This window comes from Cryptomeria japonica, chromosome 6 (assembly GCF_030272615.1).
Source record: "Cryptomeria japonica chromosome 6, Sugi_1.0, whole genome shotgun sequence".
NCBI classification, from domain to species: Eukaryota; Viridiplantae; Streptophyta; class Pinopsida; order Cupressales; family Cupressaceae; genus Cryptomeria; species Cryptomeria japonica.
Window position 1 is genome coordinate 168,754,225 of NC_081410.1, and position 14,089 is coordinate 168,768,313.

At 36.5% G+C, this 14,089-nt stretch overlaps 1 protein-coding gene across 2 annotated transcripts in view; it reads left to right on the top strand.

The window, feature by feature from the left end:
- The window catches only part of LOC131033280 (scopoletin 8-hydroxylase), a 345,921-nt gene that overhangs the window by 279,988 nt on the left and 51,844 nt on the right, over positions 1 to 14,089 (top strand). For both annotated transcript variants that reach the window (XM_057964457.2, XM_057964456.2), the window contains one exon: positions 2,080 to 2,175. In XM_057964457.2, coding sequence (XP_057820440.2) covers positions 2,080 to 2,175 — 96 coding nt within the window. The remainder of the gene's footprint in view (positions 1 to 2,079; positions 2,176 to 14,089) is intronic.

Below are 14,089 nucleotides of genomic sequence, written 5' to 3' on the forward strand. Positions count from 1 at the left end.
GATTTGCATCTCACACATGTCTTAAGACAACTTGTGAAGGTGCAAGAGGCCCTAAGTGCTATGGTCATCGACACCTTGTGGAGTGTATGGAAGCAATCAAACACAGAAAGAGCCCCCAAATTAAGAGCATTGATCCTTGATGATGAGTGGTGGGATTGTGTAGAATATGTTTTGAGTTTCACCAAGCCCATCTTGAGCATGACTAGGTATGTTGATATTGATCACCCATCTTTGGGTGAAATTTATGATGGTATGGACTCCATGGTGGATAAAATAAGAGTGCAATAATAGGGGCCAAGGAACATGACCCAACGGAAACATTTTTCAAAATTATGCAACAAATTATTGTTGACTATTGGAACAAGATGACCATCCCCTTACATCTCTTATCTTTTTTTTTGACGTTAAAGTTTAATAGCAAAGGTATACTTCCATTGCCAAGGAGGGTGCCAGTGTATAGAGATGCGGAGGTTGCTATGGGCTATACGGCTGCATTTAGAAAGATATATTCAGATGATGAAGCTCAAAATATTGTCCTAGCAAGTTTGGCCAATTTGTATCTTCAAAATATCATGATACTACTGCTCTTCATGTCAAGTATAGGATGGATGCTAATGAGTGGTGGTATATACATGGTCAAGGGTCCATTTTCTTGCAGCCTTTTGCAATTAAAATTCTCTCCCAAATATGTATCTTTTTTATTTTTTATTTTTATTGTTTTCCATTTGATGCTATCATATTAATTTTTTTTTTTATATCATATGTTTTAAGTTTTTAACTAAATATTGTATACAAACTCAACAGGTTGCAAGTTCTTCAGCTGAGGGGAATTGGAGTATATACTCCATCCACTCGGTCAAGTGCAATCGTTTGGGTGCAAAAAAGTAGAGGATTTGGCCTATATACATTGCAACCTTCGTCTATTGTCATATAAGAAACCTGAATACAATGACTGTGTGACAAGGAATTGGGATCTAGCCCTTGAGCATGCTGATTTAAATGCTACAGTTGCACAACTTGCCCAAGTCTCTATAGATGAGGCAACACTTGCACTTGACATAGACGTAACTAGTGGGAGTGGCAATTTAATGGATTGTGGTTCAAATGATGTTGAACCAAATGTTGCCCTTGATGTTTCTAATGAAGATGAAAATGGATATTAAATATGGGCCAGGGCTTGTAATTTTGAATTTTCTTTGTGTCAATGTCATGAATATTATCATTTTTTGCAAATTATGAATATGATATTATGAGGTATTTAAAATTTTGATTTATTGGAAATTATGGATTTATGAGTATCACTCTTCTTACAATTATACAATTTATATTTAATAATTTTGATGTTTGAACATATATATCATATATATGTATATGTGTGCATGTGACGTATCCATACCTATACCCAAATCGGCAACTATCTTTATCATTACCATTGATTAATGATGAAGTACTATACTATGTTTTTCCAATTTTTTTGCATATATATATATATATATTAATAATACAGCTGTACCCAAAAGTACCGTACCAATATTTTATTCAATCGCATACCAAAACCCACAACTTAGACTTCAGCTATTTTGTAAACTTCAAAAGGTTGGCAAGATTACAGATCTGCCATCCTTATTTTTAAAAATTCTTTTACTATAATATAATTTTTTTGAAAAAGAAAAAGAAATTGGATATAGGCTTTCTGGTTCTAAGAAATAAAATGTTTTGAAATCATAGTTGTGATACTGATGTCCATAGGTTCATTTACTTGCTGTCTCTGATTCTCAATAGATTCTCTGGCTATAATATCTCGCAGTTCCTTTACATCAGGCCATGTACATGCACATATTTATGCAAGGTGTTTTGAACAATTTCTGTCCCTTTTCATTTACTCTTCCTCAGATTCACCTCTTGCATGCTTTATCCAGATTACAAGAATGATATGATATTCCATGTTTTACGCTGACTGCAAGAATTATTTTGCTTTCTTGTATCAAGGTCACCCTGTATGGGAAGCTCTAGGGGAAGAAAATGATGTGACTAATAAGTTATTTTTTATTGTTGACTTTAAAGAGCTTCCTTTTCCAGGTATCTTATGGAGAAAATAACATAGCCTATCAAGTTGGAGAAGCTACAGAGATACTCTCCAATGGCTTGTTTCATGCAACACCTCATTGTGTCAAGGTATTTATCAAAATAAATTGAAATTGTGATGTGATCATTTTTACTACAAAGAGAAACAGCATACTCTGCATGTGGTGGATGGAATTTTGCTATGAACGATCTTTAGTTGACACATCCTTTCATTTCAGTGACTAACCTCTTTTTTATCTTAAATTCCTTTTCCACGAGCAAGTCTGTTGTTTGTCAAATGTTACCATAGAGTGAAGAAGAAAACCCTTTCCTCAGAAGTCAGAGGCGTTGGGTTTAGTAAATTCATATTACATTGATTGATGAAAAGAGAGATAAAGTTTTTGATGATGTTTAGGTGGGTTTTCTATATGGTTCTAACCAAATTTCTGTCATGTTAGTTTCAGTGCAAGTGTGAACATGTTGCTGTTTCTTTTAAAGAATTGACAGACAATGTTAAGCTGTGTTAATAACCTCCAGCTGTACGATCCTTGGAAACTTTGTCAGTATACACGTAAGAGACATATAGACCTACAAACTAAGCAGATATCATCCCTCATAATGTAGAAAACAAATTAGAAAAGACTTCCAGCATTTGTATCCAGTTTGCCATTGAAGCCTTCGCAGAAAAGGTGGATTATAGAATATCTAACCAAGTAGCAGAATCTACCAAGAGAAGAAACATCTTAGGAAGATCAATTGTTTATGGATATGCATCATTCTCTCAATTTTCATGAAAGAATCTCAAGTTGCAGTTGCTATGAACATAACTGTAATATTATTTAACTGTTTTATTTATGTGCTCCTTGACACATACCCTTAAAGTATCTATACATGTGAGCTATTGTTCTTTGATCAACAAATCTGGTCCAAATTATTGTTCAGCACAATGAAATGTTCCCCTTAGTTGTAATGTCCCCATTTTTGGAGAAGAATTAACTAATTAATTCAATTAGTTAAGTTGTCCAAAATATTTTTTTTTTCATGGATAGTTTGATTAATAATATTAAGTCAATTATTTATAAAGTTGTCAAATAAATTAAAATTAAAAGATGACTTTATATTTAATTAATTTAATAAAGTGACTAATTAAATATTATTTCATAAAGTCACTTCTAGAAGCTTCTGGATGTTGGGGTAAAAAAGTATAAAGGGAGATCAAATTGGAGCTTCAAGATAGTTTGGATTTGGTTATTGATCTTGATTGGTTTTATAGAACCGCGAGGTGTCTGCAGACTTTGGTCTTTGGGAACGAAAACTCCCATAGATTGCATAACTGAGAGAGTGGAAGACCTTTTGAGGGGTTGCAGCTGAGAGTGGAAGATACTCAGTCTTCCATATTGACCATATTGAGTTGCTATAGATTTCATGGTGGATGGATATTCATGGCATCTTCAGAATTTCAGATTGAGTGCCCATTTGCATCAATTTTCATTTAATTAAGGAGGTGATTCCATTGGTAGATGATTGGAGGTAGAAGTGTGTAAAGAATTGATAAATTTGCAGGTCTGATATGTAATTCGACTTCAGCCTTTATTCCATCGATTTGGCACATAACTCTTCATTGGAGCATTCAAGGATCACTTGGAGGGGTTATTCATCATTGGAAGCATAAGGCGATTCTTTGTAAGGGTAATTGAAGGAGTTATAATCAGAATTCAGCATCCATTTGAGATTTGAGACAATTCGAACCAAACATATAAGAAAACCACGATTTGCTTGTAGCTGACTACTTGGGCATCGAGTTTCATTATGGAGAATAGTGCCTCACTCAAGAGATAAGGGCGATCGTTTTGGTAGAAGAATAATGAACTTGCAGCTGTCTTTCATTAATATATCAGTCTGAAGCAAAGTCGCTGCAATCAGTCTATACCCTCGTCTTTATTCATAACTCACACATTTGGCATTGAATCTCATCCCCAAAGTCAGCGCTACAATTGTGAAGAAAGGGCGAACATTTTTAGAGGGGAGTTTGAGGCCCAGCAGCTGATGTTTCGTTTGTGATCAGATCATCCATGGATAGCAGGGGTGATTTTGGATCAGGTTAATTTAGCAGATTAAAGGCATCAAATGGCAGGATATTGCTTGCTTCTTCACACATCAAGATAGGCGATTTATTCCAGGTTTCCTTTTGGCAACATTCTATACATTTTTTCAATAGTTGTAATCCTCCATTGTTGTCCTTTGCCCTCAGAAAATTATGAGTATTAGAAAACAAGTGTCCAGTCATTGGTGAAGGTATTTATTGAGATACTTGATTATTATGTATGGTAATGAAGGAGGAATAAGACTGCATTATAATTTCATATTTTTTTCTGAGGATGTATACCAATTGTTTGATTAAATGTTAGATAGCTGTAGGTGCATGATTTGTGGGTGAAATTTGGTAAAGAACACTATCAATCAATTGTATATGCATTCTTGGACATCATACTATCGATGGTAGTCATTTGCGGTTGTTCTTTCATGATAAATGTATGTTTGTTGAACTCTATATCAATCTGAAAACTTCTGAGACAACAAACAACATAACACGCAATTTCTCCGAATAGCATAACATGTAGATTAGACAGCAAAATATTCCTTGTTCTCAGTCATTATAGGATAGGGGATATTTTAGTGGTATCAGAGCTATCATCCTACCATGCTGTTGGGAAGGATAAAATAGTTCAAACTATGGCAAAAGAAGACAAGGATGCACGGTTTGAAAGGAAGTTCAACACCATGCTTGATATGATGTCGCACTTATTGACAAAGATGGAGCAGAAAGAAAATAATAACCTCTAACACCTTCACACAGCTGAACACAGTGGAAACAATGGAGTGAATAGGAATGTTGATGGGGAAAGGTCAGTACACCAAGCTTCTACAACTAGAGGATCGGCCTTTAGGCCACTCTTTCCCGCTTTTATACCAAGAGAAGAACAACCACAAGTTGTGGCTGCAGTACCATTTGATGAAGATGCGAGGCAAGCTTACATAGAGTATAATACTCTTCCTTCTGATCTTAGAAAACAATGGACTTTTGATCAGTTCATAAATCACAGGAGTAGAAGGAATGGTGGACGGTATGATCAATGTGCTCCAGTAAGGAAGGATTATCAGCAAGCTCTTGATGGAAGTAGGGTATGTAAAAACTTATATGATGAATTTGATAGACATGCTGATTTGAATCAAGAGATTAGGACAGTTTTGGGAAATGATTGCTTGGTGAATATGTTCCCTAGCACTTCTGATTTTTATGACAGCAGTTATGATACCTTGCATCCGCATGAGTCAACAACATCTACACATATGCAGGGCACTATTCTTGAGTTGACACATGATAGTAATCAAGAATTGGGTACTAATGACGCATGGAATGGTGAGGATTCATGTCATGATGAATCTGATTTTTCAAATCAGACCTTAGAAACTAAGTTTGAAGATTTATTTTTTGGCATGGAGTTCCAGGATCACGAGTTAGATCGACATGCGGATACGTTGGAGGTAGAAGAAGGTGAAGGTATTGTTATACCAACAACTTTTACTTTGCCAGTTAAGCCATCAGTTGAGATACATAGCAGCAGTACCTTGGATGATGATGTATGCTTGGATGACATCACATATGGTGATTTTCATGTGATGAGTGATGCTGATTCAGACTCATTCCAAAGCACAAAATTTGAGATAGAAAGTAGTCATCACCAAATTGTGCAACTTGAGGAGGATATGGAGGTTAATCCTCTACTTAGTGGAGCAGCCACTAGTATTTTAACTACTCATGATGAAGGTAATACTTTACAATGACATGATATCATTACTGATTTGTTTGATAGCAGCCCTACAACTATTGATCAACATGAGGATATCAAGCATATGAGAGCTGGTTTGGTATACTTTGGCATTGAAGAAATAGAGAGGTTCAAAAAGATGAACGAAGAGTGGTTGCAAAAAGCCAAAAGGGCTAAATTAGTGGCTGCCAATGCAAGCCAGCATCTTAGGGAAGTAAAAAAGAAGGTCAATCTCATCAACAAAGCAAGGCAAAAAAGGACGGATAGCATTAGAAGATATTTATTTCAAAGAGATGACATTCGTGATGGTAATCCTCTCTCCAAGTTAGACAATGCTCACACTCTTGAGAAGAGCATTGATAGTAGTGTTGGGGATTCCTCCAATGCATGGGAATTTCAAATAGGTCTCATGGAGGGAAATTCAGAGGTGTACATAGTGAGGAGTTTATACGGCTTCACATTTGATCCTCATGTGCATGGCTTATTTCAGATACATAATTCAGAGGCACTTATGATGGATGGTTTATTTGATGACTCACCTTGTGCAGAGGTTGGGAGCAAGTATGGTCAATTACTTGACTTGCTTCCTTTTGAGGCTTATACACCTATGGCACGTGATGAGGTGATTGAATTGACTCAACAGATTCAGTTGGTGTTACAACAACTCTTTGGTGACGACAGGGACATTACACATATTTTCCCTTGGGATCTCGGTGGAGTAGAGTTTCTCTTGCCACTGAGATTGCTTGGGGACAAGCAATTTCAAGAGGGGCGGATTGTAATGTCCCCATTTTTGGAGAAGAATTAATTAATTAATTTAATTAGTTAAGTTGTCGGAAATATTTTTATTTTTCATGGATAGGTTAATTAATTATTTTAATTAATAATATTAAGTTAATAATTTATAAAGCTGTCAAATAAATTAAAATTAAAAGATGACTTTATATTTAATTAATTTAATAAAGTGACTAATTAAATATTATTTCATAAAGTCACTTCTAGAAGCTTCTAGATGTTGGGGTAAAAAACTATAAAGGGAGATCAAATTGAAGCTTCAAGGCAGTTTGGATTTGGTTATTGATCTTGATTGGTTTTGTAGAACTGAGAGGTGTCTGCAGAATTTGGTCTTTGGGAACGAAAACTCCCATAGATTGCATAACTGAGGGAGTGGAAGACCTTCCGAGGGGTTGCAGTTGAGAGTGGAAGATAGTCTTCCATATTGAGCATATTGAGTTGCTATAGATTTCATGGTGGATGGATATTCATGGCATCTTCAGAATTTTAGATTGAGTGCCATTTGCCTCAATTTTCATTTTATTAAGGAGGTGATTCCATTGGTAGATGATTGGAGGTAGAAGTGTGTAAAGAATTGATAAATTTGCAGGTCTGATATCTAATTCGACTTCAGCCTTTATTCCATCGATTTGGCACATAACTCTTCATTGGAGCATTCGAGGATCACTTGGAGGGGTTATTTATCATTGGAAGCATAAGGCGATTCTTTGTAAGGGTAATTGAAGGAGTTATAATCAGAATTCGGCATCCATTTGAGGTTTGAGACAATTCAAACCAAACATATAAGAAACCCACGATTTGCTTGTAGCTGACTACTTGGGCATCGAGTTTCATTATGGAGAATAGAACCTCACTCAAGAGATAAGGGCGATCATTTTGGTAGAAGAATAATGAACTTGCAGCTGTGTTTCATTAATATATCAGTCTGAAGCAAAGTCGCTGCAATTAGTCTATACCCTCGTCTTTATTGATAACTCACACATTTGGCATTGAATCTCATCCCCAAAGTCAGCACTACAATTGTGAAGAAAGGGCGAACATTTTTAGAGGGGAGTTTGAAGCCTAGCAGCTGATGTTTCATTTGTGATCAGATCATCCATGGACAGCAGGGGCGATTTTGGATCAGGTTAATTTAGCAGATTAAAGGCATCAAATGGTAGGATATTGCTTGCTTCTTCATACATCAAGACAGGCGATTTACTCCAGGTTTCCTTTTGGCAACATTCTATACATTCTTTCAATAGTTGTAATCCTCCATTGTTGTCCTTTATCCTCAAAAAATTTTGAGTATTAGATAACATGTGTCCAATCATTGGCGAAAGGTATTTGATGAGATACTTGATCATTATGTATGGTAATTAAGGAGGAATAAGATTGCATTCTAATTTCATATTTTTTTCTGAGGATGTATGCCAATTGTTTGATTAAACGTCAGATAGCTGTAGGTGCATGATTTGTGTGTCAAATCTGGTAAAGAACACTATCAATCAAATGTATATACATTCTTGGACATCATACTATCAATGGTAGTCATTTGCAGTTGTTCTTTCATGATAAATGTATGTTTGTTGAACTCTATATCAATCTGAAAATTTTCCGAGACAACAAACAACATAACACGTAGTCTAGACAGCAAAATATTCCTTGTTCTCAGTCACTATAGGACAGGGGATATTTCATTAGTTTTTTTTAATTTTCAACACAACAACTTCTCCCATTAGCATTAGCAAAGATGAATCATTTGAAAGCATTACATGTTGGTGGTTAGACCAGCCACTTCCACTTTTCAGTGGGATAATGAAATACTGAAAATTAAACAACTACTTGGTGGTATAACCAACCACTTCCATTTTTTAGTGGGGAAAATTACAAACTCAAGAAGACTCAACCACTTATTCAGCGGGAGTAATACATTATTAGCTGAAAATCAACACTAGAAAGATAAAACAATTAAGCTAGGTGGTAAACCTCCCTCTTCCACTTATACAGTGGTTATTGGAAAACTAATCAAAACAATGCTTGTTGTCAGTATTACTAACCAGCATTACATGGAGCACAATAAGAGATTAGAGCATGAAAATATGAACTGCTATCAAGTATAACTGATTGAAGCCCAAAACATCAAATGGAATGAGAGAAACTAGTATGAAAGATCATAACCAAAGATGCCAAGTTGCTGCCGTGTGCTATCAGCAAGCTGTGCACCCTCAAATTAGCAACCACGAACTTCTCTAATCACCCAAAGATTTCCATTATCCACTACTTGCAGCTTCAAGGTGTAGACGAAGTAGGGAATAATGGATATTCCTCTAAAACTCCAACTCCGAAACCTCTCAAACACGCCAAGATAGTCTTATTTTCAAATGCATTTAGCTCCCTCCAAGAGTACGACCAAAAATGGGAGTGATTTGCTCCTAAAATTCAGATTCTTAACCAATTAACATTGGAGCTCAAGAGAATAAATGTTCAGTGAGTAGCTTTCCAACGAGCTCCTACCCACAAAATTTTTCCCTGTCAATCAAGAGATCTCAATACATCCTCTGAATGAGAATGCCCTGCGAACATAGCTAGGAGTTATAGTTTCAAACTCGAAGATTGTAAAAACAAACTAGGAGGTATTCACCCTTGAAGTAGTATTCTGGAAACAATCCAGCAACACTTCGTTGCATAAACATTTGATGATCAAAATGAAGAGTACAGCCCTATATTTATAGAGAAAGATCCCCTCAAATTCAAATTCAACTCCCTTGTTGATTGAAAATTTTGTACACTTGGGGAAATATACAAAATTGTGGCTTCAACCACAGTGTGTGAGTATAAACTCTCCTAATTAAGAGAAGGCTCCCCCTATCTATCTAATACTAAAACTAAAGTAGGATGGAACAACAGTCTTTCTTCTTTTTTCAAGAAAGCCAATATCCTTTTCTCTTCATAGAAAAGTGATAGCAATTTAATGTAAAACAATAGTAACAACTTTTGAAATAAAATAAGAGAAAGGAAATGAAGTTTCTTGAAAGCTCAAATACTTCCGTCACTTCCTTTGGGACGGGACAACAATATCAAGCTCAAAGTCTTGGATATGTGAACTATCCACCCTTTTCTATACTAATAATAACAAGAACAAAATATAACAGCACAAAGTTTGAAATGACTTATTCCTTTCTACACAAAACAACAAGAACTAGTGTGAGCTGAAAGTCTCACAGCTATTTCCTATCACAAAAACTACTTATAATCTCTCCCAAGAACAAGTGTAAGCACAAAGTCTTACAACTTCTCTCAATAGAACTTCTATTCTTACTAAAATTAATCTCCAATACTTGCAGCACAAAGTTTGCAAATCAAATTTGATTAAACTCTTCAAGAAACACTTGCAAGAAAGATAATATTGAACACAAACTCAAGAATGTAGCACAAAGTCTCAACACTTGAGCAATCTTCTTCTATTTCTTTCAATTCTTCAATTTACACATAAAATCTCAAAGACTTCTTTGCTGCAAATTTAGCAGAGTTTTTGCTTGCTTTCTCAAAAGATCCAGATTACAATAGACCCCCTCTTGTATTTACAGGAGAGGAGTCTTGAGAAAAAGGTGAGAGGATCCCAACTAACTTGAGAAATTCTCTCAACCACCATGACTTATTCAACAACTAAGACTTATTCAAGGTTACAAGTCCTATTCTAAATTGACTTGTAATTAGCCTACGTGTAATTACAAAAGTGCAAGTGATGACTTGCATTTTACAAAAATGCTTTTACAAGTAAACATGTCAATAAGGAATTACAACTATGGAATTACAAATCTGAAAATACAACTAAGTGTTGAAAAACACTTAAGTTGCAATTGTTTAGACATGAATCCTTTGAACTTTTGGATAACCGTTCGTAGCTCAGCAGGATTCGGCTCGTGGGTGTTCTTGGAAACAATCATGGTCTTCACAATGGTATCATGGCACTGAAGAAGCATAGGGTCATTCTTCTCCAAAGTGGACTGGATTTCCTGCAAGAAGATTTGATGTTTCATCAAAACTTGAATTGAGGCAGCTGAAAATTGTTCACTTCTCCACTCATTATGAATCTTTATCTGTAGATCTGCGAGAACTTCTTCTAGTAGCAACTCCCCATTTTGATCCATGATATTGCAAGAGGCCTTCTCTCAATGAGAAACAACACCTTCGAATATTTCTACTCGCAATCTCATAGCGTCATCCATATCTTCAATGAGGGATTTGAGAAAGAGGGCTTTGTTCTCTAGGAGCTCTTCAAATTCTAGATACATGACCCTAGAAGGAATAATGCCATGCTCCTAAAGAATACTCAACTGTTGTTGAGGCATCTTGCGCCAAATCGTCAAGCTACCTTCAACCCTTTCCATGTCTTCTTTGAAAGTCTCAAAAGCCTAATTCAACTTTCCTCCAATGGTTTCTAACTTAACCATCATTTGGAATGTCTTTAAGCACTTGTGCACACAGATCATGAAGTTGATCCACCCAAGAGTCTAACTCTAATGTCCCCTTCTCAGTGATGTTCATTCAGTGATCCAGTGGCCTATTTCGAAAACCCGTAGGCTATTTGGAAAGGAGAATTAGGGTTCCTACTTTTGTGGAGTTCTGCACAAGCTTTTTAGGGTTTGTCAGGAGGGAATTCTTCAGTTCTGTTTATGGTTTCCTTATGGGTTTTTCATGAACTTCAGGGTGGCATAACTTGCATTTGATTCTACGGTGAAGTGTGAATGTAATGCCCCCTTCTCAATGATGTGCTTTCAGTGGTCCATTGGCCTATTCTGAAGACTCGTAGGCAATGTGGAAAAGAGAATTAGGGTTTCGAGCTTTGGTGGAGTTCTGCACAAGCTTTTTAGGGTTTATCAAGAGGGAATTCTTTAGTTCTATCTATGGTTTCCTTCTGGGTTTTTTATGAACTCCAGGGTGGCATAACATGCATTGGATTCTTTGGTGAAGTGAGAACTTACTATTTGTCGTAAGTTAGGGTTTGGTTGTTTGGATGATGCTGTCTTACTGAGCTTTCCAAGCTCTTTCTCTAGGTGCGAAGATTAGGCTTTTCGGAGGAGTATTTCATGACTTGCTATTTTTAGTAAGTGGTAGTATGGAGCATTTCTATTTTTGGCAGTTTGGATAGGGTCTTGATCCTGCGGCAGTTCAGTGGTCTTCATTGCTCAACTTCATAGTGGTTTTTGTTGATAATCAGTATTGAAGTCGTAAGTGATTTAATTAAATATTATTTCGTTGTCCTAAGGTTTAATATTTAATTATTTGTATTTATTGATTAAGTGTATTGTGGGCGACTTAAGGAAAAATATTTATCTGATATCAATATTATTATGTAATATCCCAGTTTTTTTTTTTTTTTGATTTTTAAAACCAACAATAGTCATCAACCAAAAGATAACCCATTAAGGTTAGAAATCATAAACTGAAACATGCTGGAAAAGTAACCCTTCCACTTTCTAATCACCAAGTGCCCAATGTGGGAAGGTGAGAGCATACGATGTTGAGGGAATCATTAGCTTAATTAACTGAAAACGATTCAATGCTTGGGCAGCAAGCCAACCCCTTCTGCTTATCCAGTAGGAAAGCAAGAAAACTTGGCGGTGAACCAGCCAAGTGAGATACACAAAAATACGAATCACTCAACCGCAATATTTCAGCGGGCGGACTGCAATTACATAACAATCTCAACTCGACCGCTTATGCAGTGGGAGGACCATTACACTTAGATATCACTCGACCACTTATGCAGTGGGAGGATTGAAATTACAATTTGCTTGATAATAGGCGGCAAGCCAGCCTCTTCCACTTTTCAACGGGATGAGAATTACAAAACAGAACTGGTTAGTAGTACTACTACTTAACCTTACAAAAATAGATGATATGAGAAGAGAGTAATGCTGATTATCCCAATAAGAACATGAATTTCTGCTAATATCAAATCTGTAGGCTGGAATTGCAAAACCAACAGCCTAAGAAAACTCTAAAAAGCTCACAACTCTCTCAATACACCTCCAAATCACCCAAAATCAGTCCCAAACCCACACTAGACTAACTACGATGACAACCAACCAAAGACATGATACCATAACCCCCTTATTAATTTTGCACGTATCCCAATGCAATTCAGAAACCCACGCCTAGCTTAGGAATTTCGATTTTGTCTAGAAAATTCAAAGCTTAACTAAAGGTGCCACGAACTTACAGTGTATATCGCCAATATCGGGAAGGATGAAAGAGCCAATACCCATAACAATTAGTCGCTTCAATAGAGAGGTGTGATCGAAAATGCACTTCAGCCACAGGCAAACCAGCAAGTTCCCATAGTTGTTCCAACACCAAAAATGACTAAGACATGCTCTGAGAATATAGTAGATTACAACACACAGCTAGGTACTATGTTTCAAGTACGAAACTGGGAAGCACTAGGGAGATGCACTCCAAAGCCTCAAAAGTTCTATCGCCAAACTGACAACATAACATTGGAAATTTTCAAGATAACCAGAATGGGAGACCAAGGCTCTTATTTATAACTTCACACCACCAAATCCAAATGCAAATTGCTTCAAACTCATCTTTCTTCATTTGCATTTCATTCCATCTCACGTGGACCCCAAGAGTGGCGCCATCCCACAAGTCAATCCTCACGCCAAAAAGAAAGGACCACGATATTTCATTTGGCAAGCATTAGAGATGAAAATAATATAATATCTCCCTTAATAATTTTGACGTCCCCTTCTTAGACATAAATTTCGCCTAGCACTTAAGAGATATTAGGCATTAATCCCAAATTCAATAAATCAGTAGTAATTGATCAAATTAATCAAATATTAAACTTTAGGAAAAGGAAATAATATTTAATTGTCACATATGACTCCCGTACTGATTACTGTCAAAACCAGGATGAAACTGAGCCAGGAAGACCACTGAACTGCTGCAAGATTAGGACCCTGTCCATTGCCAGAAATAGAATTAGGCCATACTGCCACTTACTAAAAATATTAAGTCATGAACTAATGCTATGAAAAGCATGATCTTCGCGCCCAATTACAGAGCATGGAGAGCTCAATAGGACAGTACCACCAAAATAGCCATTCCTTGACTTACTAAAAATAGTAAGTTCTCGCCTCATCAATGTTGGACCCTCATTCTTCATTCCACCTAGCCTACGGGTCTCAGGAATAGGCTAATGGACCATTGGAAGGTCATCAACGAGAAGGGGACATTACAGTCCGCCCTCCCCAAAATTGCTTGTCCTCAAGCAACTATAAGGCTGAATGCAGTAAAATCTCCTCATTTTCCCACGTAGCATCCTCTGCTGGTAGATTTTTCCATTTGATCAAGTATTCCCTGATCACTCTTCTCCTCAAAAGATCGTTCCCTGAAATCAAGGATAG